Source organism: Pipistrellus kuhlii, unplaced genomic scaffold, assembly GCF_014108245.1.
Source record: "Pipistrellus kuhlii isolate mPipKuh1 unplaced genomic scaffold, mPipKuh1.p scaffold_m20_p_3, whole genome shotgun sequence".
NCBI classification, from domain to species: Eukaryota; Metazoa; Chordata; class Mammalia; order Chiroptera; family Vespertilionidae; genus Pipistrellus; species Pipistrellus kuhlii.
Window position 1 is genome coordinate 3,681,401 of NW_023425529.1, and position 24,508 is coordinate 3,705,908.

At 54.8% G+C, this 24,508-nt stretch overlaps 1 protein-coding gene and 1 non-coding gene across 2 annotated transcripts in view; both read left to right on the plus strand.

The window, feature by feature from the left end:
- Positions 1-24,508, plus strand: part of MYH9 (myosin heavy chain 9) — a 90,516-nt gene that overhangs the window by 57,198 nt on the left and 8,810 nt on the right. Inside the window, 22 exon segments of the mRNA XM_036458800.2 lie at positions 338-481; positions 1,271-1,366; positions 2,128-2,246; positions 3,816-3,968; positions 5,106-5,279; positions 6,649-6,822; positions 9,457-9,571; positions 11,923-12,116; positions 12,799-12,920; positions 13,638-13,707; positions 14,460-14,620; positions 15,386-15,494; positions 15,894-16,025; positions 16,458-16,664; positions 17,145-17,282; positions 17,753-17,876; positions 19,061-19,232; positions 20,361-20,573; positions 20,962-21,106; positions 22,671-22,877; positions 23,078-23,182; positions 23,382-23,534. Of these exon segments, the coding sequence (XP_036314693.1) occupies positions 338-481; positions 1,271-1,366; positions 2,128-2,246; positions 3,816-3,968; positions 5,106-5,279; positions 6,649-6,822; positions 9,457-9,571; positions 11,923-12,116; positions 12,799-12,920; positions 13,638-13,707; positions 14,460-14,620; positions 15,386-15,494; positions 15,894-16,025; positions 16,458-16,664; positions 17,145-17,282; positions 17,753-17,876; positions 19,061-19,232; positions 20,361-20,573; positions 20,962-21,106; positions 22,671-22,877; positions 23,078-23,182; positions 23,382-23,534 (3,227 nt within the window).
- Positions 12,338-12,472, plus strand: LOC118731048. Its single transcript, XR_004991750.1, has one exon. It is a non-coding gene; the product is annotated as a small nucleolar RNA SNORA5 (small nucleolar RNA).

Below are 24,508 nucleotides of genomic sequence, written 5' to 3' on the forward strand. Positions count from 1 at the left end.
CGTTGGGAAATAAAACTCCGTTGGGAAATAAAACTCCGGCTGAAGTTTGGGGCGGGGAGAAGCCAGATGAGCTCTGTTTTCCGGGCCATTCTGACAGCATGGCCTCTGTTTCTAGCCATGCCAGAGAAAAGCCAGGGTGGATTGTGGGTGCAGCAGCTGTGAGTCATGGGCCTCGTGGGCTCCATGCGAGTCAGTCTCCACACGCTGAGGAAAGTTAGCATCCGGGCTACTCTGCAACTCCTAGAGGCACTTCTCCGCCTCCCAGACCTGATGTTGCAGCGCTGATAGAGCCCTGGTCTCAGCACGTCCCTGACCGCCCTGCCTCCACCCCTCACAGCTGACCTCCTGTTGGAGCCATACAACAAGTACCGCTTCCTGTCCAATGGGCACGTCACCATCCCCGGTCAGCAGGACAAGGACTTGTTCCAGGAGACCATGGAGGCCATGAGGATTATGAGCATCCCCGAAGACGAGCAGATTGGTAAGGCTGGCCCTCCTGGGGTGAGGAGGGAAGGCCAGGCTGGTCATCACTCTCTTGGAGAGCTTCCTGTTGGCTCTGGCTCTTGGGGAGCCTTGGAGAAGCTGGAGGGAGGAAGCCTTGAGTGTGTGGGAGATGGTACCTCAGGGTTGAGTTTCAGGGTTATTTGTTCCCCGCGGAACCACAGGCATTTACACAGAGGGGAACACAGTACAGGTGCTTAACTGCCCAGGGACTGCCCAGGGACTATGTCCGTTCTTGCAGTCCTTGTCCTGCCTTGTCTCAGGGAGTGTGGGAGGGGCGGGGGCTGGGTCTTTGCGCTCGTGAGGCCTAGAACGAACAGTGGCGTGGAACCTGCCTGCGTCTTCTCGTTTCTCTGGGTGGCAAGATGAAGTAGCCTTGAGGCTTTATTTAGGAAGTTGGGGAGAGTGCACCCCTTCCCTAGCGTTAAGATTGGAGCCACCTTTGCTCAGCCATAGATAATGTGTAATTGTATGGGCCTGGCTGTGTTCCAATAAAACTTTATTTATTAAAACAGACAGTGGCATGGTCCTTGGACTAGAGGTATATCCTTCGTTGGTCTGGGTTTAGAAGTGTTGGGAAGCGTAACAGCTCGTGTCTAAGTACAGGGTTGCTCAAGCTGAGGTTTTCAGAGGCCACAGAGACAGCCGCACTGGCGGGGAGGCAGTGAGCCCTCCAGGTGCTGAGCCCGCCACGTGGACTAGGCCATGGCCCAGTCAGGGCTTATTCCAGCCCCTGCTCGGTTCTGAGCTGCCTCTGCTTCCATCCCAGGTTTGTTGCGTGTCATCTCGGGAGTCCTTCAGCTCGGCAACATCGCCTTCAAGAAGGAGCGTAACACCGACCAGGCATCCATGCCCGACAACACAGGTAACCGAGGTCCTCCCACTGAAGTGCGGGGCAGGTGCCTGGGCTCCGGGCAGCTCAGGAGGGAGCCTTGTGGGAATTCTACATGCCACACTTTTTAATTTCTGTGTGCTACTGGCCGGCTGGCACTCTGCACTTTTTTTATGTAACACCTTCTTCATGGAGGCAGCATCTGTGAGGCAGAAAGCCATGATCGTGTGGACCAGGGTTTCCCTCGTTCGTCCCTGAGATCAAACCAGGTGTCCCAGTAAGACAGAGATTTTGGCTGCCATTGCAGCTTAATGCACGCTTTTCTGTGCACACATTAGGGCCCCGTGACACTGTTGTCACCACTATTCCTGTGGGTCACTGCACATGACGCTATTTAAGTCTTCAGCCTTAATGTGCCCTGCTTCGGGGCTTCAGAAAAACATTTGGCATGTGGGTACAGGGGTTGAAAGACATTTCTGTGGGCCAGTGCTGTTCAGTCCCCTCTCATCGGGGCCGCCTCCTCTCGGTCTTGTTTGTGGGTAAGACCTGCTTGCACACCTGGCAGATGAGGCTGAGCGTGTGCAGAGGGACCAATGCTGGGCCCAGGTTAGGACGCGTTCCTCCCTGCCGTGCCTGTGGGTGGAAGGGGAAGGCTCCCGAAGCAGCTGTCCTGGTGGTACTGGCTCAGTTTCCGCCACAGCTTTCTTCTCACTAGAGGCTGGGCAGAGGGACTTGTGCTCGAGTTTAATCAAAACTCCTTTTCTCCTCCCCTCCTTCTCTTTGAAAAATACTAGCTGCCCAAAAAGTGTCCCACCTCTTGGGTATCAATGTGACTGACTTCACCAGAGGAATCCTCACCCCTCGCATCAAGGTGGGACGGGATTACGTCCAGAAGGCACAGACTAAGGAACAGGTATGCATGCCCCCTGGCAGCAGCGAGGGTCCTGGCAGGGGCCAGTTTGAGGGCTGCTCTGGGCATCCTGTGTTAGGCACTGTCGCATGGGTTCCCTCATTCAGTCCTCATATAGCTCTGAGGACAATGTCATCTTTACTCCATTAAGAACACGAGCCCTAGCCTATTTGGTTCAGTGGATAGAGCGCTGGCCTGCAGACTGAAAGATCCCAGGTTCAATTCTGTCAAGGGCACATGTCTAGGTACAGGCTCTCCCCAGTAGGGAGGGAGTGTACAGGAGGCAGCCAATCAATGACTCTCTCATTACTGATGTTTCTATCCCTCTCTCCCTCTCCCTTCCTTTCTGGAATCTATATATATATATATATATATATATATATATATATATATATATATATATAAAGAACATTAGGAATCTGACTCTGAGAGGTTCATAACATTTCCCAGGCCACTTGCCTCTGCCTCAAGCCAACACTTAGACTGATTGGTCAGCGAGGACAGAGGCCTGCCCGCTCTGGTCTAAAGCGAGAACTTGATGTTTCTGGTGCCAGGGTGGCGGCGGCCTCCACCATCCCTGAGGTCCGTGCCAAGCGGCTGTCTCTCCACCACCTGCTGCCTTGCTGCCTGTGGTGAGAGATGGGCAGGCCTTCCCTCGGCTGCGCCTCCCGGCTGTGCCCGCCTCCCCGGGAGCTGAGGTCCTTCCAGCCAGGACCGCTCCTCCCCTCTGTTGGTGGTTTCTAGTCTCTGTAGTGGTGATAGGCGTTTTTAAGGTGCTACTCTCATCTCTCAGAAATATTTCTCTTTCCCAGAGTGCCGTGCTCCAGTCCTCACGCTGGTGGCCGACAGCCTGCGGGTGATTCTGTGCAGATAGAGCCAAGGACATTGTTTTCGAAAGCCGGCCTGCATAATCATTACCAACTGTTCCATTTCCTTAGTAGTTAGGACCTTTGTTTTTTCATTACAAAAATGCTTCACAAACACTTAAGATTGGGGGAATACAGAAAAGTCTAGAGAAGGAAATAATTTGCCCTTGTTCCTGCCCATTGACAGTCATTGGGCAGCTTGTTATTTCCTGTAAGTCCTTCTTTTTATTCCAAATTTAGTTGTTACCCTGGCTTTTTATTAGGGACTTTTGAACATTTGCCGGTAAAGTAGGGAGGACAGCACATTACACAGGCAGCTTCATGGGTGACTAACTCATGGCCAGTCTTGGCTCACCGTTACTCTTATCTGCGTCCCCACTCCCCACCCCCCACATTATTTGGAACAAATCTCAGATGGCTTGCCAATTCTTGTGGGTATTTCACTATGTCCCCATTTATTTTAAAAGGTCTTTGCAGATGTCTTTCTAAGTTACTGTGTCCGAATTGTTGGGTAGTCAGGTTGTTTCAACTCCTGGTCGTTGTGAATAACGTTGCGGTGGACATGTCTGTGTGCACGAAGCCTTTTCTCCTTTTTAGGGCTCCTTCCCTGGGGGAGGGCCCTGCAGGTGAACTTCCTGGGGCAGAGGGTTCAGGTTTAAGGGTTCCTGGTGTCTGACGCTCTGTCCCCTGGTGCTCCTCCCCCCAGGCCGACTTTGCCATCGAGGCCTTGGCCAAGGCCACCTACGAGCGCATGTTCCGCTGGCTGGTGCTGCGCATCAACAAGGCCCTGGACAAGACCAAGCGGCAGGGTGCCTCGTTCATCGGGATCCTGGACATTGCCGGCTTCGAGATCTTTGATGTGAGCTTCCCCCTGGTGCCCCCATGTCCCCTCGCCGCCTCCTGGGCCTCTGGCTCCTTCTCCTGGTCTGTGAATCCTCTTTCCGCTGGTTCCACAGCAACCGAAGTTGGCCGTCTCCTTCCTAGCATTGGGCATGTTTTAAGCCGAAACAGGCATGCTCTTTGCCAACCGGAAATGCTGGAGAGCCCTAGCCGGTTTGGCTCAGTGGATAGAGCATCGGCCCGTGGACTGAAGGGTCCCAGGTTCGATTCTGGTCAAGGGCATGCATCTCGGTTGCAGGCTGGATCCCTGGCCCTGGTCAGGGCATAGGAGGCAGGCAGCCAATCGATGTGTCTCTCTCACTTGGATGTTTCTCTTTCTGCTCTTCCCCTCCCTCCCTCTCTCTAAAAATCAGTGGGAAAATATCCTCGGGGGTAGATTAACAACAACAAAAGAAATGCTGCAGAGAATGGGACTTTTAGCTGGTATCCCGGGGGGCTTCATGGGCAGGTCTTTCTGTGGATTTATTCTCCTAACAGATATTTATTGAACTGTGGGACAAGACATTGCCCTGCCCATAAAGACTTTGAGCCCTCATAGGAAAAAGCTGGTAGTTACGGTAAACCAGAGGTTCTTAACCCGGGGCCCGTGGTAGATTCCAGAGGAACCAGGCCCTTGGGTGGGGTGAACATTACCTCTATTTTTCACCAGCCTCTCTCTGAAATGACACATTTTTTCCATTGTGAACTGAGCAAACTGCACCGACCACAGCTGCCTGGGAGTAGGTTTTCCTATGTTGCAGTTGTGACCGAGATGCTGTAAAATTGTGTATGTTCTTTTCTACTTCAAAACTTTAAGAGTTACCAAGCCCTTGTGCTTGTTAGTAAAGAAGCATCATGTAGTACTGTGTCTCAGTATTCAGATAATTTATGTTTTAACATAACTTATTTCTCTCATCATTTATCTATTGTATGTGTTTTAAAATATTATTCTGAGAAGGGCTTGACTAGGCTGCTAGAGAGGTCCTCAGGCCTCAGAAAATGGAGAACCTTCCAGAATCCCCCCTGGTCCACTCCTTCCCAAGGGGTGGTGGGCATGGTGCGTGGTGGGTGTGGCCCCACGGTGGACGGCCCCTGACATTGCTCTCCCTCCTTGCAGCTGAACTCCTTCGAGCAGCTGTGCATCAACTACACCAACGAGAAGCTGCAGCAGCTGTTCAACCACACCATGTTCATCCTGGAGCAGGAGGAGTACCAGCGCGAGGGCATCGAGTGGAACTTCATCGACTTCGGGCTCGACCTGCAGCCCTGCATCGACCTCATCGAGAAGCCAGTAAGAGCCGTCCCTGCTCGGATCTCAGACCTGGCCTGGCCTCGCTCCTTCCCTCTGGGGACCCTGTTCTCGCCTCCCACCCATGCTGGTTGTGGGTGTCTAGGCCCTTTACCGTCTGAGTCTCCTAGAGGCATAAGCTCTGGGCTTAGATCTGGTGCCTGGCAGCCTGGGGCAGCTGCTGGCCAGGTGTGGACGGGGCTGGTGCCTGGGTTTCCTGTCTTCAGCCCCAGAAGACCACCCAGTATCTGTTCGCGGATACAAGCCTTTCTTTGTCCTAAAGAAAGAGGAAGCTTTTATGTAGCAAGTCCTGGCCCCAGGTGCTCTCGCTGTGTGGGGTTGAGTGGACCCCGGGTACCGAGGCCTGCTTCTGGCCCACGCTGATGATCCGTCCTCTCTCAGGCTGACCTGGCCCCGGGCTCCTGTCCCCCAGCACTGACTGTCGGTGGGTGCGGGAGCCAGAAAGCCCTTCCCCTTTGCCGCCAGCTTCCACGGAGAGCTCCCCCCGGTGCGGTGGGTTAGGTTTCAGGGCTATGCTCTTGGGAGGCTGAGCTGTTTCTGTTTGTGGATTATGTCTTGATGAGGGTTCAATGCCCTGAACTCACGCTCTCCCCGAATCCCGGGCTGCTCCAGAATGTGTGCACCGGACTGACACTGAAGTGTTAAGTGGTCAGAAGGCCCGGGAAGGAGTTTGTGCATTTTTAGAATGTTACTCAAAGGTGGGGTTTGAAACTCTCCATAATCCTGGCATGGAACAGTTTACTTTTGTGATGAGTTTTCTGGGATGGGTTTTTTTGTGATGAGTTGGTGGTATTCAGTTGAGTTTTCCAGCGAACAAGAGCCCATCTGGCTTTGAGGCTTCTCAGCAGGCTCCACGGTGTGCTCTGTACCGGCTGTTTGGGGGCTCTGCCCCACTTTCTCTTCCTAAAAGTCACGTCTCGCCACATGGCTGTGCAGACAGAGCGTGGGGGTGATGTCTCAGAGTGACTGACTCCAGGGGCTGGGGCGCCAGTTGCGGGCAGCCCCTGAGCACATGGATCGGGGTCTGCACAGTCCATGAAGCCCACCAGGCGTTCTCAGAGCACTGGCGTGGAGAATCCCTGTGATGGATCATTGGATTGAGATGTGTGGCCACAGCCTAGACCTCAGAAATCTCTTTAAATTAGAATCCCCACATGGAGTGCTTTCAGTAATGCTCCTTTTTTTTTTTCTTTTCTTTTTTTTTCTCTTGTCGGGGGAGTGTGCCCACCTTCTGGTGAGATTCTGGGGGTTCTGAAAACGCCCAGAAACCCCAGGCTTTGGCCTGTTGTGAGGGCAGGGGTGGGTGGGGCTCGCAGGTCACGCTTACCTGGGGCTGCTGTGCTTCCTCCAGGCAGGCCCCCCCGGCGTCCTGGCCCTGCTGGACGAGGAGTGCTGGTTCCCCAAGGCCACCGACAAGAGCTTTGTGGAGAAGGTGGTGCAGGAGCAGGGCACCCACCCCAAGTTCCAGAAGCCCAAGCAGCTGAAGGACAAGGCCGACTTCTGCATCATCCACTACGCCGGCAAGGTGAGTGGGGCGCGCACAGGAAGTGCGGCGGGGCCTTCTCAGGAGGTGGAAGGGCCTCCGGGACCACAAGCCTCGCAGCCCCGGGTCAGGGACGGGGCGTAGCGTTCTCGTCTGATAATGTGCTGGTGGCAATAGTCAACACTCACACAGCCGTCACGCCTTACAAAGCGCCTTCACACGGGCTACCCCTCATCAGAAGCTCCTGCCATCCTGTAAGGCAGTGGTCGGCAAACTGCGGCTCGCGAGCCACATGGAACTCTTTGACCCCTTGAGTTTTTAGCAAAGGCCAGCTTAGGAGTACCCTAATTAAGTTAATAACAGTGTACCTACCTATTTAGTTTAAGTTTAAAAAATTTGGCTCTCCAAAGAAATGTCCGTCGTTGTACTGTTGACATTTGGCTCTGGTGACTAATGCGTTTGCCGACCACTGCTGTCAGGCCCTGGGGTGTGAGGCTCTCTGTGTTGTCATTAGGCGCGTTTTCCCGGTGCGGTTCTGAGATTTGTGCTAAAGGCAGTGTCTGGAGTTTGAGTTAGAGCTCTGCTGCCGTGTGCCTTTGGGCTCCTCATCCTCCCTGGGCCTTGATTGTCTCATCTGGAAAATGGGGGTGTCTCCCACCTCACATGGCCACGTTTGTGAGCCTGTGAAGCTCAGCTCCGGGCACAGGTCAGTGCTCTAGGGCAGGGCCGCTCAGTGTCCGCACTACCAGTCGCTTTTGTTGGGGACAGTGGCAGGGGTCTTCAAACTACGGCCCGCGGGCCACATGCGGCCCACAGAGGAGTCTGATCCGGCCCGCTAGGTTTTTTGGGCAGTGAGCGCAGCCGAGGTGTTACAGTAGGAATTAGTAGTTCATATAGTCCGGCCCTCCAGCTCTCTGAGGGACCGTGATCTGGCCCCCACTTTAAAAAGTTTGAGGACCCCTATTAAAAGTTTATAGGATGTTAGCAGCATCCCTGCTTCTTCCCACCAGAGGGCAGTAGCACCTCCCTACAGCACAAGTGTCTCCAGACCTTGCCAAACAGTCATTACGGTAGAGGTGTGGGTGTGGTTGAGTGGTGAAAGCTTTGTTATTGCCAACGTGACCCGGTGAGGAGAGCCGTGGGCTTTCGCAGCACTGCTCCCGAGCCACACGGGGCCCCACTGCCAGCCCTCCGACTTCGCTCCTCACGTTCCTAAGGCTGCTGAAGCCACTCTTGATTCTAAACTACCATTAAAACACTGTTTCTACAGCTACTAAGGTGATGCCCCTGAGCCTGCACCTCCGCTTCCGCCTGTTAGAAATGCGCGTGCAGCCGAAACCGGTTTGGCTCAGTGGTAGAGCGTCGGTCTGCGGACTGAAAGGTCCCAGGTTCGATTCCGGTCAGGGGCATGTACGTTGGTTGCGGGCACATCCCTGGTGGGGGTTGTGCAGGAGGCAGCTGGTCGATGTTTCTCTCTCATCGACGTTTCTGGCTCTCTATCTCTCTCCCTTCCTCTCTGTAAATAATCAATAAAAAAAAATTAAAAAAAAATGCGCGTGCAGAGACGGCACAGGAGGCTTCGGTTGCAGTGCTGTTTATCACGCAAAAACCCGGGCACACCTGACCCCATTGGGGGTCTGGGTGATGATGAAACTGCTGTGCGCATCCACCCGGGGCACCTGGGCTGTGCCGCAGCAGCAAGAGGACCAGCAGGCTGGCTGTGCCCAGGTGGTCAGGACACCGGCCTGCGGTTTGTCATCTCCCGGGATGTAACTCTGCTCCGAGGGAAAAAGAAGCCACATCACCATGTCGTCGACTGTAGTACACGTGACCACCAGCCAGGGCACAGCAGTCACCCCTGGGCCGTGGTATGGGCTGGACAGAGGGGGCCAGGGCGGCCTGCCGCTCTGCTCTTACTGTTCTGGAGTCTTTGCAACGAAGATACAACATGTTACTTATATTTTTTTTAATTTAAATTTTTATTGATTTTTTTACAGAGAGGAAGGGAGAGGGATAGAGAGTTAGAAACATCGATGAGAGAGAAACATTGACCAGCTGCCTCCTGCACACCCCCTACCGGGGATGTGCCCACAACCAATGTATTGATACATGCCCTTGACCGGAATCGAACCTGGGACCCTTCAGTCCGCAGACCGACGCTCTACCACTGAGCCAAACCGGCTTCGGCTGTTACTTGTATTTTTAAGAACATACTTTAGAAAAGATGAGAATACATGCTCATTAGAGAAAACTTGGACATCCTGAAAAGACAAAAAGCAAAAAAGTCCTATTGCTAAACAGTAATATTAAACATTTTGGTATATGTCTTTTTAGGATGTTTCTTTTTTGTCATATTACCTAAAAATGAAATAATAATTAAAAAAAAACACACACAACCCACCCAGAATATTCTGTTGGGTAGCTGCAGCATAGTTTTCTTAGTTCAGTTTGCTGGGTAGTTGTGTTGTTTTAAATTGTTTGCTGTCTGTGTAACACCTGAGGAAACATCTTTCTTGCTAGTCCCTTGCCCTGGTCACTCATCATTTCCTTCTTAGGGATAGAAACACCGGGTCAAGGGGTGTTCATGTGTTTTAACGTTTCCACACGTGCCCTCTGAGAGGCTGTGGTGCTCGCGTCCCCGGAGCAGCCTGTGACTCCGCACTCTGGCTCTTGCAGGTGGATTACAAAGCCGACGAGTGGCTGATGAAGAACATGGACCCCCTGAACGACAACATCGCCACGCTCCTGCACCAGTCCTCGGACAAGTTCGTCTCGGAGCTGTGGAAGGATGGTATGCCCTTTGCCCCCACCCCGTCCCCCTGTGGCTGCGGCTGGGCTCTCCCGCCTTTGCAGCGGCCGAGCCACAAAACAAGGGGTGCAGCTCCACCTGGCACAGGCCGTGGGGGGACTGTAGCTCCCATGACAGTGTCTCTTTGAGCCGAAGGGGTGAGGCTGCCCTTCAGTGCCCTCGAGCGTGCTGCATAGCTACTTCCTCTCAGGGCTTTGCTGTCCGCAGGCAAGCCACAGCGCTTTCCACGTGTGGGAGGTCACAGCTGGCCCACAGCCCGGCCACGCAGGTTCCTGTCCACGCCTCCCTGCGCTGCCACCTCTCCTGGGTAGGCTGGTGGTTTGGAGCTGTGCTTTCTCACGGTCCTGCCGGTCTCTCCTCCCTCTGCCTGGGTTTTGCTTTAACCTCTCTGTTGCAGAGATGCAGAGCACTCAGAGAGCCTATTTCTATCAACGCTTTCCCATTCTCCACCTAGAACCAGGTGACTGGCCACCCGCAGTGGCGGCCCTTGTGTGTGGTGCATCCAGGGCTGTGGCAAGTGCTTCTGCTGCGTCGTCCTGCCCGTTGGCGCTCCTGCCTGACTGCCCCGCCCTGGTCCACCCGGCCTTGTGGGAAGGCTCCCCCCAACGCAGGCCCCTGGTAGAGAACCAGCCAAATCAGGAGACCTCACGTTACAGACTTAAAGGACAAAACATTTAAAAACCCATATGCTCCTCAGAGCTCCACTTGGCTGGCGTTGGAAGGTGGCGTCTTACTGCTTGAAGGGCTGCAGGGGTCTCAGCATGAGGTGGAGGTGTGAGCTGCCTGTGCATGTGCCTCTGAAATAAAACCACATCTGTGTGTTCCTTCTCCCAGCACTCCAGAGCCCCGCACCTGCCTCCAGGGGGCAGCACAGGCCCACAGAAAGCCAGTTATGTGGACATGTTTGATCTTCCTCGGGGCAAGCTGAGTGGCCCTGGGTTAGAAGGTCAAAAATACCTTCCATTTTATTATTATTTTTTAAAAATATATATTTTATTGATTTTCCACAGAGAGGAAGGGAGATGGGTAGAGAGCTAGGAACGTTGATGAGAGAGAAATGTCGACTAGCTGCCTCTTGCACACCCCCTACCTGGGATGTGCCTGCAACCAATGTACATGCCCTTGACCGGAATCGAACCTGGGACCTTTCAGTTTGCAGACCGATGCTCTATCCACTGAGCCAAACCGGTTTCGGCAATGCCTCCCATTTTAATTGGTTATCAGGTTCATCCTCACTCCTGGCTTCTGTCTTGAGTTTCTGTCCTCCTTGCTTGTTTTCACATAAGTAATCAAGATCCGGCCATAAAGGGATAGGGAACAGGCTGTCACAGAATTCTTAACCTTTGCATCTTGCAGCTGAAGGCTTCCAGTTTAACATTGGCTCTGGCTTAACTCTGACCTCAGGTCGCTGGCTGCTTTGGGTTCATCTGTTGTTTTGTTTATGCCATGGAGGAAGCAGTTTGTTTCATTGCTTCTGCGCATGCGTCACGGTGACGAGGGCAACTCCTCAGAGATCTGGGGCAGATGATAAAGACCCTTGAGCTCGGAGACAGAGCAAGTCACAGAGTGTGAGGAAACTTGAGTGGAACGGGCTCAGTTGGTTGTGGTTCTGTGGAGGACTCTACTTCTGATACCACCACGCAGCTCTCGGTCCCGGGCTTAGAGAGCGCTGCCTGGGCGATCCTAGATGGCGAACCACGAGCGCTGTAGACAATGGCACATAGCTCTGGTGCCCCCTCCCCCCTCCTCCTACAGTGTTTCCCCGAAAATAAGACATCCTCCGAAAATAAGACCTAGCGCACGGAAAGATAAGACATCCCCTGAAAATAAGACCTAGCGCAACTTTGAGAGAAAAAGTTAATATAAGGCACTGTCTTATTTTTGGGGAAACAGGGTAGGCCTGTGCTCAGGTAAAGGGCAATGGAATTCAGGATATTGATTTTTGTTTTACCAACCACAGGACTATAAGGTCCTGTAAGACATGTTTTCACACCACCCAGAGCCAGGGAGAGATAGCTAGGCTCACTGTTCCAAACACATTGCGAGCTTTATTGTGTCTGTGGGAAAGCTGCCGAGTGGGCTGAGGATAGGTTTTGTGGACAGAGCTTATGGCTGCAGCCAGGAGAGACCAGTCTCAGTGGCTTTCAGCCCTTCCCCCTTTCCTGCTTCCTGCTCATGAGGTCAAGTGTGCTCATCGTTGGGGGTGACTGTGGACTGAGCAGAAAGGCTCCTGCTGTTCTGTAGTCTCACGTCTTTTTCTGTCCAGACGTCTGTCTCTTTCCCGCCCTGCGGGGACCGCCGGGTACTCACGTGCTTTTGTGTGGTCTGTGTAGTGGACCGCATCATCGGCCTGGACCAGGTGGCCGGCATGTCAGAGACGGCGCTGCCCGGGGCCTTCAAGACGCGGAAGGGCATGTTCCGCACCGTGGGGCAGCTCTACAAGGAGCAGCTGGCCAAGCTGATGGCCACGCTGCGCAACACCAACCCCAACTTCGTCCGCTGCATCATCCCCAACCACGAGAAGAAGGTGAGGGCGTCCCGCCCTGTTCTGTCTCCCCAGAAGCAGTGGTTCCTCCCCCACAGCATATGGAGTGCCCTTGGTAAACCCGTGGTGAAGCCCATCTGTGGGCTGGCTCGGGGCTCCCCAGAGGGTGGCTGCATTTGAAGTTGCATTGCCGCCTGGTGGCGCTGTCTCGTAGCCTGTCCAGGACTTGCATCATGTAACTTAGCATCAAAGCCCATGGACTCTGCAGCCATGTCAAATTCGGTGCCTGCCCCCCCCATGGCGGGCACTGGCCCAAAAGGCTGCCATAGAAACACTGTGGCACATGGGCCCTGGTCCCCTCTACTGGGCCTCAGGGATAAATTTGGCTACAGACACCAAGCTCCTAGACCCGGAGGCTGGGGGGTGCTGGTGCGGGAGCATGGTTCAGATGAAAGCCGTAAGATTGGATGAGCTAGACTACCTCTGGAGGGAAGAAACCATCACGCTTCCCTAAGGCTAGGAAGCCAGATTGTGAACCAGGAAGGGCTTCTGGGTCTCCCATGAATGCTCGTGTTCTTGGGTGTCCCCCAGGGGGAGGGAAAAAAAAGCCCATGGACTGCTAGGACTCCTGAGGCTTTGGTCCTATTGAGTCGGAGGGGACCCTTACCCATCTCCGTCAGTTCCGAGGCACAGCAGCAAGTCCAAACACATGTGTTTTCTCTAGTCTGGCAAACTGGACCCCCACCTGGTGCTGGACCAGCTGCGCTGCAACGGGGTTCTCGAGGGCATTCGGATCTGCCGCCAGGGCTTCCCCAACCGGGTGGTCTTCCAGGAGTTCCGGCAGAGGTGAGCGGGGCCTGCAGCGAGGAAGCCTCTTCCTCGGCCACCGAGCGCTGAGGTCAGGCCAGCTCCCCACACGCTCCTTCTCTGCTCCGCCCTCTACATGGAAAAGGATTTCCCTGCTTTTCTCACAGAAGTAATCTTGTTGGCTTTCATGCCTAGCGACTGCGGGGCCTGACACAGTTTGCCCCCGTTAGAGGCAATTTACAGAGGTCAGCCAGAGACTTGGGCATTAAAGGGCAAGAAAGTCATAGGACACTGCAGCTTCTCGTCATGTGTGCAGAGAGGGGTGTTAATGACTCTGTCCTTTTGGCCTAGTGACTGTGTTTAGTGACAGTTGCTATCATGACGCAGCCCTCTATTTCTGGGACCATCCCGGGTATTGGCAGTGCCCCCAGCATCTCGGGAAGAGATGAGTGGCCTTCTGGGTTTATAGCCGTGGATACCGGGCAATTATCAACCAGTAAGCCCAACCTGAAGCTCACCCTTGAGTGAGTTAAACAGTCCACCGAGAGTTTTTATTCACTTGCCGGGAAACGTCAAGGCTTCCTGTGCCATTCCGCCTAAGAAAGGGGCAGGGTGGGGTTCTCCAGGTGTTCTTTCCTCAAAACGTGGAAGGAACTCGATGTCTGCAACACTGTCGGGTGGCCCTCTCTCACGGATATTCCAGGCCACGTGCATTGAATGAGGGATGAATGACCCGGCTTCTCTTCTCTTCCTTAGATACGAAATCCTGACGCCCAATTCCATCCCTAAGGGCTTCATGGATGGGAAGCAGGCGTGTGTGCTCATGGTGAGTGGAGCTCCCTCTGCTTGGAAGGATCTTTGGCTGGTGCGCGCCACATGGCCAGTGCCTGTCTCATGGGGGGAGGGGGAGTAGCGCGGAGTGGGGGATGCCCTGTGGGTCAGGTGACGCCCATGCTCTATTGGCCATCCAATGCACCAGGTCCCGTTCTGCCAGGTTCCTTCTCCATCCTCTTCTCTAATTCCCACAGCTATACTGTGGGGAAGGTATTTACTCTGTCATTGGCTCCTTTTGTGTTTTAAAGAAAGCATCCCCGTCTATAGCTTAGGAGACGTGAGCTCGTAGAGGGGAAGGCCCAGGGTCACCTCCTATTGAGCCTGGGCCTGGCCTGTTCTGGAGCGTGTGCTCCTCTCCGTGACTGCGATGATGGTGCTTGGTTGCAGGGGGGCAGCCTGGCTTTTGAAGCGCATGACTGTAGTATGCAGAGGTGGGGGGAGGAGGAAGAGAGGACTTCACATTCCCTTTAAAGCTGAGGCTCTGTGTTTTCCTCAAGTCTGACTTGCAACCCTGACCCGTGCTGGAACCCACCTGCCCCTCTTCCTAGCACCCCCCTGAGCCCCAGGATAAGCAGAGAAGCAGAAACTCCAGGACTGACCCTATCTTACCCCTCCCCCTCCACACACACACACACACACACACACACACACACACACACACACACTCCCCACCCGAGGCAGGCTCTCAGTGTTGGCTGACTGAGGGCTCTGGTGGCGCGTACATGGCCTGCTCTCTCCTGTTAGATCAAAGCCTTGGAGCTGGACAGCAACCTGTACCGCATCGGCCAGAGCAAGGTGTTCTTCCGGGCCGGCGTGCTGGCCCACCTGGAGGAGGAGAGGGACCTGAAGATCACTGACGTCATCATCGGGTTCCAGGCCTGCTGCAGGGGCTACCTGGCCAGAAAGTGAGTTCCAGAGACACCAGCCTCCCCTCGCCTGCCCTGCACTCGGGCCTTCGAACCCTCCTGGTGCAGAGGAAGCTGTGGCCTGGGAGCCCTAATGCCAGTCAGGTGTCTGCCTGAGGGAGGCCAGGTGGCGCTCCCTGATCCCCAGCTTCCTGGGTTTCCGCCTGATGTTTAAAGTGACCGGGTTGACAGGTGGTGAGTGTGCTTGGATTTGCCTGCCCCGAAGGCTCCCGCTCACTGGTATTTCTTGCTGTGTCCCTCGTGTGGGGATGACACCCGGAGCCTGGCTGTCCCCAGAGCACCCCGAGTTCCCAGGGGAGGGGAGGAGGCAGCCCTTGGGGTTCACCTGCTGCAGGACATTGGTCTCCTGAGCCCAGGGCTATAGTTCGCAGCCTAAGCTCCAAGCGCTGGGAGCCAGAGCCTTCGCTCATCCAGAAGCCCCGCTAGTGGCCATCTTAAGGGCGGGAAGCTGAAGTCAGTAATCGGCTGAATGGCCAGCGATCACGCTTGGCTTGGATCTGCAGTTAGTACACAAGGTTCTTCCACCTCGTGAAGGAGGGTGGGCCTGTGACCCAGGCCCTTGCCACCCTCTGCAAGGTCACCCATAGGACTCCACCCCAAGGCCAGCCTCTTCCTCTGCCGTTCTGTCCTGAGGTGCCCAGGCAGGGTCAGCCCTCCGGAGAAGCTCCCGGGAGCAAGGTCAGGACTGACAGGTTAGAGGTCTGTCCCCTGCCCTGAGGTGCTGACCTTGCCGCTCGCCCACAGGGCCTTTGCCAAGCGGCAGCAGCAGCTGACGGCCATGAAGGTCCTGCAGAGGAACTGCGCCGCCTACCTCAAGCTGCGGAACTGGCAGTGGTGGCGGCTCTTCACCAAGGTGGGTCCTGGACGGGCCTCCCGTTGGGACTCTTGCCCTGAGGGCGCTTTGCCTTTGCCTCCCCGTGCCTGGCAGCGTGACTCCTGGGTGGCCCTGCCCGTGGGGTCCAGGGGCATGTAAGCAGTCGTGTTTGTCCGGTGTGGATGGCCATGGCCTGCTGGCAGGCTGGCCTAGAGTGGCTCACACAGCAGCTTCCAAGATGGAAGGTCCACCTGCCATGGCCACACGTGTCTTGGGCACTGCCCTCCACCAAATTGATTTCCAGAAAGATTGCCCCCGTGTGTACCCACAGCGTGCCTACTTACCCCTCACCCTTCTGTGGGTGAGGGGGAAGCCTCATGGCTGTTGTCTGGACAGTCGCCTTAAGCTGAGCGTGTCTGTCTCCATCGCCTCTCCCAGGTCAAGCCGCTGCTGCAGGTGAGCCGCCAGGAAGAGGAGATGATGGCCAAGGAGGAGGAGCTGGTGAAAGTCCGGGAGAAGCAGCTGGCTGCAGAGAACAGGCTCACGGAGATGGAGACCCTGCAGTCCCAGGTGAGTGTTTGTGGACCGTCCCAAACCGTGCAGCTGGTCGCAGTGCTGCCACCTGCTGGCCCTCTGCGGGCGAGGCATGTTCAAGGAGATGTTTCACTAGGAAATGGCTAATCTCTGTAGACTTCATTCAGGGCTATGCGATGTAGGGAGGCTGCCCAGTGGGGTGGAAAGCTCATGAGTGTTGGGTTTGAGGCCCAGCTCCAGCCCTTGAGCCTGTTTCCTAGGGATCTTACCTTGGTGTGCAGCCCCTGTCGTAGCAGTAAAGGATGGAGAACATGATAGTTAGACAGTGGCTGGGAACTTAGCACTTCCAAGATGGAAACTGCTCTTGTCAGCATGGTCCTCTCTCCGGAAGGCCGAGCTAGGGAACATCTGTCCCGGAGTGGCTTGAGCAGGCTGAAGGAACTCACATTTTACACGTGTCATTTGCAGCTCATGGCAGAGAAGATGCAGCTGCAAGAGCAGCTGCAGGCGGAAACGGAGCTGTGTGCTGAAGCCGAGGAGCTCCGGGCCCGCCTGACGGCCAAGAAGCAGGAGTTGGAGGAGATTTGCCATGACCTTGAGGCCAGGGTGGAGGAGGAGGAGGAGCGCTGCCAGCACCTGCAGGCAGAGAAGAAGAAAATGCAGCAAAACATCCAGGTAACCCAGCTCCGCCCCCTCTGGACACCGGACACGGGGAGGAGGGGACCGGGTGCTGTGAGGAGCAGTGAGTGGGAACTGGAGAGAACACAAAATGGAAGTGCCTTCGTGGGCCGATCTGCCCCCTTTTGTCTTTGTGGGACAGTCTTTGAGGGGCTTTCTCTTCGGGCAGTTGTTTCTCAAATGTGTGTCTCCGCTTACCACGTGCCGCCCAGCTGAGCACAAAGCCAGTTTTATTTCCTGCAGTGCCGGCTGCTCTGAGGAGCGGAGGGCGACCCGCTCTGCTCTCTGCCACGTCCTCATGGTGGGGAGCTTGCTAATGGGAGCACCTCAGAACAAGCGACCTCATGACTGGACTGGGCTTCTTGTCTGCACGCCCCAGTCTTTACTGTGTGACCCCACATGTGGGTGGGCCACGTCTGAGCCACCCACACTGGGCTTGTGGGGCCCATCTCCTCACGTCCCTGGGCTTTGTGACAGGAGCTGGAGGAGCAGCTGGAGGAGGAGGAGAGCGCCCGCCAGAAGCTGCAGCTGGAGAAGGTTACCACGGAGGCCAAGCTGAAGAAGCTGGAGGAAGACCAGATCATCCTGGAAGACCAGAACTGCAAGCTGGCCAAGGTGAGGTCTGGTGTGGGACGCGGGCTGTGGAGGGCGGGCCGGCCCAGGCCACGGCCGAGCCTCCTGGCTGCTGTCTGCAGCACCGTGGCTTCTGCTCAGGAGAAGATTCTTCCTGTGCCCCTCCTGGGTGTCCCCTGGCCTCCGGGTGCCAGGGTCACATTGAAGGGATGTCCCAAGGGACAGGCTTGGCATTTCTCCTCAGTAAGCTGAGATCCTTGGCCAGCTTGCACACTGCACAACCTCACACCCTCACACACTGCACACCCTCACACACACCCTCACACAAACTGCACACCCTCACACACTGTACCTCCTCACACACACTGCTCCTCCTCACACACTGCACACCCTCACACACACTGCACACCCTCATACACACTGCATGCCCTCACACACACTACATATTCTCACATGCACTGCACACCTTCACATACTGCACCTCCTCACACACTGCACCCCTAACCCCACAGGAGAAGAAGCTGTTGGAAGACAGAATAGCCGAGTTCACCACCAACCTCACGGAAGAGGAGGAGAAATCGAAGAGCCTGGCTAAGCTTAAGAACAAACACGAGGCCATGATCACCGACCTGGAGGGTAAGAGGGTGATGGGCAGAGCTGTCTGACTCAGGAACCCAAGGCATCCACCGCTCAGGGCCAGGCTGGGCGTCACTGCCAGGAGTGGGAGCGCCCGGCTGGTGTCACCTGCACTCCACGTGGGTGAGGCACAGGGTCTGCAGCAGCCAGCCGCTGCCCTCAAGACCTAGGGTCCAGCATCTGGTCCCGATGGGACTCTGGGCTGGCAGGCACCGGTGCTGTGTGGGGGGAGGGGGCTACCCCTAAGTAAAGTGCGTTCAGGGTAAAGCCCTGGCGTTTCCATCGTGCTCCGTGGGTTTCACCAGCTTTGGAGCCTTCCCAAGAGGTTCTAGGTAGACCTGCCCCTCTACTTCCTGGTTCCTCCACCCCTCCCCAGCCTGCCGCTCCCTGGCTGTCATCTTGTACCCATCACTCACCTCCCAGGGGGCACAGTGAAAGGGCATTTGTGAGAACTAAAGGGTCTAGTGCTGTGGACAAGCTGTGTGTACTGTAAAATGCTAGGCCGATATCGCAGGGTCCTTGCTTGTCTTGGGACAGAGTGACATATCGTGTTCTGGTCTCCCTGGGCCCTGGGTCTGTGGTGAGGAGACCTGCAGACTCATGGCTGTCTGTGGACCGCTTGCTCCTCCCCTTAAGAGGAGTGGACACGGGTGATAGGGGAAATCAGTGAAATCTGAGCTTGGCCAGGAACCACCGTGCCCTTTGCGGAGACACAGGGCAGCGGTGTGCCCAGGGCAGCGGGTGGGGGTGGGGAGGGTTGGACAGACACAGGACCTGGTAGCTCATGGTGATGTTCTCCTTCATCCGGGAGTTGGTCTGGGTGTCTGTGTATTGTGACCCTTCAACCCTCATGTGTATTTTATAATCTGCAGAATTTACGTAAGAATTAAAAATAGCCCAGCCGGCAATGGCTCAGTGCTAGGGTGTTGACCTATGAACCAGGGGTGACGGCTTGATTCCCGATCAGGGAACATGCCTAGGTTCTGGCTTGATTCCCCCATGTGAGGCGTGCAGGAGGCAGCCAATCAATGATTCTCATCATTGATGTTTCTATCTCTCTCCCCCTCTCCCTTCCTCTCTGAAATCAATCAAGATGTTAAAAAAAAAAAATAATTAAAAAGCAAGATACCAAGGTCTCTGGCCACTAAGGACTTTGTCGGCTTCTCCCCGTTCTTCCTTCTCAGAGCGCCTCCGAAGAGAGGAGAAGCAGCGTCAGGAGCTGGAGAAGACCCGCCGGAAGCTGGAGGGGGACTCCACGGACCTCAGCGACCAGATCGCTGAGCTCCAGGCTCAGATCGCCGAGCTCAAGATGCAGCTGGCCAAGAAAGAGGAGGAGGTCCAGGCTGCCCTGGCCAGGTGAGCCGGAGCATCAGCCTGCCAGGGCGTCAGAGCCAGCCCTTCCTGCGGCTGCCCGCTGTGGGCCTTAGTGCCTCAGTGAGCTGGGAGTACTTGCTCTGCTGTTGTCTTGGAAACCGGTTCACAGCAAAACATTTCCTGTCATTTGTTTGTTTCTAATTCCCAAAAAGTCATCCACAATATCACCAAACCATTGGCTCTAGGCATGCTTTTTTTAAAAATAGACTATTTCTTAGAGTAGTTTTAGACACATAGAAAAATTGAACCAGCAGTATAGAGAATTTTTATAACCTCCACCACTACCACAACACACACACACACACACACACACACACACACACACAGTCTTCTCCCACAATCAGCATCCTACACCAGAGTGGTATACAGTAGGTCTTCGGGTTACGTCGGAGATCCGTTTCTACAGCGTGATGGAACTCAATTTTCACCGTAAGTCGGAACCCACCTATATAAGCACCTACGTCACTCACTGTGGAGCACATACACAGCAGTAATCACGTAAAACAGTAAAAAAAAAAAAAAAAAAAATTTAAAGAAAGATAACAATTCCTGACCTTTAGTTGTGGTAAATACAGTAAATAATAAAAAATATAAAGCACATGTGTACATATGTTGAAATGATGGATTTTTTTTTTCTTGTTATAAATAATTGGGAGATGGCGACGCAACCACGAAATGCCATGTCAAGTCAGACGTAACCTGAGGACTGTCTGTGTATATATTTGTTACAGTTGATGAACCTACATTGATACATCATTATCACCTAGAATCTGTGGCACATTTGTATTTTTATTTTGTTGCAGTCTTTATGGACTGTAGTGATTTATTCCTCTTTATTGGTTTATTTAATATTTGAACTTCTCTGTATGTTGAAAGCACTGGAATTCAGTTTGGCAAATGAAATGATTTCTCTGAGTTTCCCCGTGCTGAAAGTGGCACTGCCCTTACCTTTGGCTCAGTGTGCCTCAGGCAATGTTTGTGCTGAGTGAGCGAAGGGCTAGGACTCAGACTGCCACAAGTGGCTTTGGCTGCTCTTCTCTGAAGCCTTATCTGCAAACTCTGCTCCTCAGAGGTGAACTGGCCTCACGTTGACGTTGGTTTCTTTGGCAGAGTGGAGGAAGAAGCCACGCAGAAGAACATGGCCCTGAAGAAGATCCGTGAGCTGGAATCTCAGATCTCCGAGCTGCAGGAGGACCTGGAGTCTGAGCGTGCTTCTCGGAACAAAGCTGAGAAGCAGAAGCGGGACCTTGGGGAAGAGCTGGAGGCTCTGAAGACAGAGTTGGAGGACACCCTGGATTCTACGGCTGCCCAGCAGGAGCTCAGGTGTGCCATGGGGCGGACTGGCCAAGCCACAGACGGGAAAGGAGGCCGAGGCCTGGAAGGGGTGGGTCCCAGGCCTGTGAATACATACAGAGCGTGTGTGAATACACAGAGCGTGTGTGAATACACGCAGAGTTGGTGTGAATACACAAAGAGCATGGAAGCTGTAGGATCCTCAGTACCTTCTCTCTACCAAAGCCCTATTCAGGAACCTGGCTTGAAGTGTGGGTGAGACAGGCTGGGGTTTAAGGCTGAAGGGTACAGAAGCCTCTGCAGTGCCTATGCCTGCAGAGGATGGCAGCTGGGGTGGGAGGCCCAGGGCACTGGCTGGCACCCGGGGCAGCCCCGCTCCAGGCTCCCTGGCCTCCATTCTGAGGGCAGTTCTTTCCAGGTCCAAGCGTGAGCAGGAAGTGAATATCTTGAAGAAGACCCTCGAGGATGAGGCCAAGACCCATGAGGCCCAGATCCAGGAGATGCGGCAGAAGCACTCACAGGCTGTGGAGGAGCTGGCCGAGCAGCTGGAGCAGACAAAGCGGGTACGTGGGCTTCCCCCAGGGATGTGACTTCAGCTGGGGAGTGTGGGAGATCTGGCACCTTTCAAGGGCGGGTCCTCCTGGAGTCTGGCTGCTTCTCCGGGCCAGTCCTGTAGGACGAACAGCTCCCCAGCTAGACTGCCGAGGTCAGGGGTCAGAGTTGAGCTCCAGCCCTCAGCAGCTGTGTGACTTCAGCAGATAGTTACCCCATGCCTCAGTTTCCCCCTGTGTAAAAGAGGTAATGATAGGTCTGTCAGATGGAGTTAATGACACATGAAGCACTTAAATGGCATTAAAGCACTTAGGGGCTCAGTTACTATTATTTTGTTCAACAACTACCAGACGAGAAAGCTCCCAGGAAATGGAGTTCCACAGGGCCTGAGGGTCCCTTTTCTGAAGTCTGGGTCCTCTCTAGACACCTCCCAGCTGGAGTCTTCTGGGGAAAACCCTGGGGATGTTCATCCCAGCTGGTTTCTCTGCCAGGCAGCTGGTGCCTTAACAGTTCTTTAACAGGAAAGTCCTGCCTCCTGTGGCTCCCAGCTCCCAGCCACTCTCAGTGGCAGCTCACATGGTCAGAACTCTTCTGTGAGCAACCTATAAATTGTTTCCTATAAAATATTTTAGAGGCCTTGCCGGTGTGGCTCCATGATTAGAGCATGGGCCCATGTGCCAAAGGGTCGTGGGTTTGATTTCCCATCAGGAGCATGCAAGTTTGATCCTCAGCCCTGCGTGTACCCTGTCCAGGAGACAATTCATGTGTCTCTCTCACATAGATGTTTCTCTCTCTCTCTCTCTCTCAAAAAAAAAAAAAAAAAAAAAAAAAAAATATATATATATATATATATATATATATATATCTCCTCCAGTGAGCATTAACAACCACCACAAAAATTTAGAAACAAGTCTTGTCCATCTGTCTCTCTTCAACTCCCACCCAGCTATGCGCAGATTGAAGCCTTTCTTGGACCTTTAGCTGTTTACCCAGCATTCCTCTGCATTCACGGTTTACCCTTGCACTTGCCCAGGACCTGTGGCCAGCGTGGTGCAGACTAGAATGGGATTGTCGTGTTTGTTCTGTAAACTCCACTTTATTCTTTGGAAGAACATCACATCATTACTTTGAACATCAAATCTGAAAAAGGCTTTGCTGGATGTCTAGCTGTGAACAGTTATAATTTCCTTCATTCTGTAATATCATCATTAATGCCATCATATCAGCAGTGACAAAGTCTTACACTTTACCATTCCCTCTCCCCTGAGGGAGGCTGGGCAGAGGTGGATTAGAGGTGGAGCAGCTGAGACCTCAGAGACGAGGACACATGCTGGTGTCACGCACGGGTGTCATGTGTGGGTGTCACGCACTGGTGTCATGCACTGGCTAAGTGATGAGTACTGATCAAGTGCGAGCCTTCTGAGTCCAGGGTGCTGGCAAGAGGCCACCTACCAAACGTACCCAACATCATTTTTTTCGGCAGAGGCAGCTGTTCTCCCAATGGTACTAGAAAGACCAGTCTCGTAACAAGTCTAGGCTGATGCCCTCTCACACCTTTGCTTCCTTTCCTACCAGGTGAAAGCCAACCTTGAGAAGGCCAAGCAGACCCTGGAGAATGAGCGAGGGGAGCTGGCCAACGAGGTGAAGGCCCTGCTGCAGGGCAAAGGGGACTCCGAGCACAAGCGGAAGAAAGTGGAGGCCCAGCTGCAGGAGCTGCAGGTGAAGTTCAACGACGGAGAGCGCGTGCGCACGGAGCTGGCCGACAAGGTCACAAAGCTGCAGGTGAGGACTCTAACGGGACCCAGGCCTGGGCCGTGGTCCCTTGGGCAGCTCCTCGCCTGGGGCCCAGTTCCCCAGGCTCCTGCTCTTTTTCTTGCCTCACACTGGCTCCTCGGCGAGGCTTCTGGTTCAGCTTAGCCTGGAAGCACGGAGGTGGGGCAGGCCTGGTCAGACTCATGCCTTTGTCTCCACCGTCCCTGCAGGTTGAGCTGGACAACGTGACGGGCCTCCTCACTCAGTCTGACAGCAAGTCCAGCAAGCTCACCAAGGACTTCTCCACCCTGGAGTCCCAGCTGCAGGACACACAGGTGAGGGTGGCAGCTGGTCTCTGCAGCTGGGCCTTTCCCAGGAGGAGGCAGTGCATCCCCTGCACACCTCTGGGTCCTTCCGGCTCCCCAGCAGGGTCTCCCTGATCAGAGGGACCAGCTGCTCCCCCGCCAGGGATGTGGGGCTGCAAGGCTCTGACGCTGCCCCTCCCGGCCCCGCACCCCTCTTGTCCCCGTGTAGGAGCTCCTGCAGGAGGAGAACCGGCAGAAGCTGAGCCTGAGCACCAAGCTGAAGCAGGTGGAAGACGAGAAGAACTCCCTGAAGGAGCAGCTGGAGGAGGAGGAGGAGGCCAAGCGGAACATGGAGAAGCAGATGGCCACCCTCCAGGCCCAGGTTCGGTGCTAGCTTCCCCGCAAGAGGCCCAGGCTGGGGAGGCACAGCCCTGCCTGCTGGTCCATCCAGGCTGCCAGTGCTGGGTGCCCTTCCGCAGGGAGCTTCTGCCCTCTCCAGCCCAGGGCCCTTAGCCCAGGAGCCCAGGTAGAATTCAGGGACCCGTGGACTCGGAGGAAGGAGGCTGGACACCTTTGTCCTTACCAGTCTCTAGCCGACATCTAGCATTTTTGCCCTTATGCCAGTGGACAGCCAGCCATGGCGGTCACAGTGCTGTGGCCTTGCTCTCACTAGAACCCAGTCCCATGTCCAGGCCACGGCGGGGCTTCGGGCACGTCACTGTGGTCCTGGCATTTCCGGAGGCTGCTTCTCAATGTGCTAATAAAGAAGCACTTGGGTCACAACTAGTTTTTAAATATCTGAGCACCGCCACATTCCTGTACTGGCATTCTTGACAGTCCTGTGCATTCTGTGTGTATCAGGATGTCATCACGAGGAGTTCGTAGTCTGCTCTAGACGGACCCACCCAAACTCGGTCAGGTCCGTCTAGAGGACCCATCCAAACTCGGTCAGGAGCCCTGTTCTAGATCCTGTCTGGGTCTTCAGTGTGCCCGGTCGGGAGGCCTGCCCTGAGCTCAGAATGGGTGCACTGTCCGCTCCCAGTCTGGGGGAGGAGTGGCCAGCACGTGCGTGTGAGGGCAGCTCTGTGTCCAGGTGCAAGGAGGAGGCTGAGGACAGTGTCTGGGTCCTCCTGACTCCCGCACACCAACTCCCCAGAGGGCACTGGCCCTGCTGCCTGGGGCAGGTGACGAGGATGCTTGCTTTCGGTGAGCCCTTGTAAGGGGTAGGTCACAGTGGAGAGGCCCTGCAAAGCCGGCCTGAGTGCCACTCCATGTCCTAGGCAGACACTCTCTGCAGAAACTCGGCTTCTCTTACCCAGTGGAAGAGGGAGCTCCATAATTGGGGGGCTCCCTGGC